The sequence below is a fragment of the Phodopus roborovskii genome, unplaced genomic scaffold, assembly GCF_943737965.1.
Source record: "Phodopus roborovskii unplaced genomic scaffold, PHOROB, whole genome shotgun sequence".
Classification (NCBI taxonomy): domain Eukaryota; kingdom Metazoa; phylum Chordata; class Mammalia; order Rodentia; family Cricetidae; genus Phodopus; species Phodopus roborovskii.
Genome location: NW_026126540.1, coordinates 19,135,351 through 19,137,873, shown reverse-complemented (window position 1 = coordinate 19,137,873; position 2,523 = coordinate 19,135,351). Strand labels below are relative to the sequence as shown.

The window sequence follows — 2,523 nt, the reverse complement described above, 5'->3', positions numbered from 1 at the left end:
AAGGGTCAGTCCAGGGCATAAAGACTAGCACATTCAGCACTTGAATTGGGTAATATCATCTAAACACCCCCAAGGGGAATTCAGATACCATTTGATGCGGCTCTCAGCTGTCTTCTGTATCTCCCTATTCCTCCCTATCTTATACACAGATACCAAATATTGGCTTGATTGTTTTTGCCTCCAAACATAACTAATCTTTATCATAATCCTTCTGGAGAAATAACGAACCAAGAGTCAATTCTTAAAGGAATATGGAGAATAAACCACTCAGCCCCCACAAAATGTAGGTCAGTCCAATTTTAGCAGCAGGCTTCATTTCTCCCAATCAGATGCTATTCGTTTACTCTCCTAATTCTCCTAAAAATATTTCAAGCAAGGAGGAGAAGAAGTTCTCTCACAAAGGATATCCGGTGAAGGGGAGATGGACTGCTTGAACTGCAGGCCTGGGCAATAGCTTATGGGGAGAGCTGCTTTCAAATGGACCCAACAGCATTTCCAACCTCCCACCTACTTACCATGCATTTTACCTCAGGAAAATGCTTGCCCTCAGGAAAGGTTCAGCTTAAAGTGGTCTGTTGACAGAAACACATGGGCAAAATACAGCACCAACTGGAGACCAAATGTACAAAGGCCCAAGAAAGGAGATGGGGGTGTTTCACTTAAACCTCAAGAGGTAACAACCTAGCACACAGCAAGCCACACACAAGTAAACCCTGCTGTGGAGATGCCTGAATCAGTGCCTTTTTTTCCTGGGCATTAAACTGTGTTGGTCTGTTTCGACACTACTATAATGAACTACCAGACCAAGATAATTTTATAGAGAAAAGACCTTTATTCCAGCTCATATTACTGAGGCTGGAGACTGGGGGCTTGCATCTAGTGGTACACTTATTGCTGACTTATTACACAGAGAAAGATAGGGAAGGCAGGCATGCATTAATACATTCTAGAGTTTCTGATCTTTCATATGAAGCCACTAGGAATCAATCATGGGATCTCTATAAGGACCTTACCTAAGCCTGGCTCCCAAACCTCTAAAGATCACAGGGGGGTTGTCTGTACCTATAACACATCACAGAGGGCATGACACTTCAGAGCATGAACTCTCAGGGGACACATTCAAAGCATATGCAACCACAGTAGAGGCGGACACCCTCATCTAGGTGTTAATTTATATCAGTGCCCGGAAATTTCGGTTTTGTCCTGTGGGTTTGTTTCTTCTTTCATTCTTCCTTTTAACCCAAACACAAGTAAGATAATGACTGGGCCCACATTCTAGAATAAAAACATTATAGAAATACACACACACGCCTAGCGGCACGGACGAGAGCTCCGAGAGAAGCAAGATGGCGGACGTGCTGGATCTTCACGAGGCCGGGGGCGAGGATTTCGCCATGGATGAGGATGGGGACGAGAGCATCCATAAACTAAAAGAAAAAGCGAAGAAACGGAAGGGCCGCGGCTTTGGCTCCGAGGGGTCCCGAGCGCGGATGCGAGAGGATTATGACAGTGTGGAGCAGGATGGCGATGAACCTGGACCACAACGCTCTGTTGAAGGTTGGATTCTCTTTGTCAATGGAGTCCATGAAGAAGCCACTGAAGAAGATATCCATGACAAATTTGCTGAATTTGGGGAAATAAAAAACATACACCTTAACTTGGACAGGCGTACAGGATACTTGAAGGGTTACACTCTAGTTGAGTATGAAACATACAAAGAGGCTCAGGCTGCCATGGAGGGACTCAATGGTCAAGATTTGATGGGACAGCCAATAGTGTCGACTGGTGTTTTGTTCGGGGTCCACCAAAGGGCAAGAGGAGAGGTGGCCGAAGACGAAGCAGGAGTCCAGACCGGAGACGATGTTGATAGATCGTCTGTTGCCCAGGTGGTCTCTCCATGAGTCCATTTGGTTATACTGCCTTGCATAAATAGGGCTAGGGTAGAACCTGTGTTTATATTTAATGTCTTACCCTATCTACTTAGTAGTGCTTTGAGTTAAAAAAAAATAATAATAAATGTTCCATTTTGTTCTCTTAAAAAAAAAGAAATACACACACACGTGTGTGTGTGTGTGTGTGTGTGTGTGTGTGTGTGTGTGTGTATTTCCAATGTTCACTCATCTAAGAAGCTTAGTATCATCAACTTAAAACGTCTGTCTCCTCCTTGGGGAACAAATGAAAACATGTGGTCACAGAAATGGTTCCTATTCCGGTCTGCTCTTGAGTCTCCTTCATTGAGACTTCTGCTGGGTGTCCTGTGGCGTTATCAGCTCACAGAGATCCAAGTGTGTCACTTGTTTCATTTGCTGGAAATGCTATGCTCAGCTCACATTTCTGTCAACCACTCTCTCCCCCCCCCCTCCTGCCTCCCTGTCTATTCTCTTTCCCTTCTCTGCTGCAATCAGCTTTTCCCATGCAGTGAAGGTGGAAGGGGTCTTCAAATTCTTTGGGTGGAAAAGCTACTCCGTACTAGGAGTATGAAATGAGAATTAATTTCCTCACCTTCCGTTCTTTCTGGGAGGG

At 44.7% G+C, this 2,523-nt stretch overlaps 1 protein-coding gene across 1 annotated transcript; it reads left to right on the top strand.

Annotated features, from left to right (window-relative positions):
* Positions 1-1,316: 1,316 nt before the first annotated feature.
* Positions 1,317-2,031, top strand: LOC127232805 (RNA-binding protein 8A-like). Its single transcript, XM_051199070.1, is given in 2 exon segments — positions 1,317-1,770; positions 1,773-2,031. Coding segments are annotated over 2 exon segments (519 nt in total). The 5' UTR covers positions 1,317-1,346; the 3' UTR covers positions 1,868-2,031.
* The last annotated feature ends 492 nt before the right edge of the window (positions 2,032-2,523 follow it).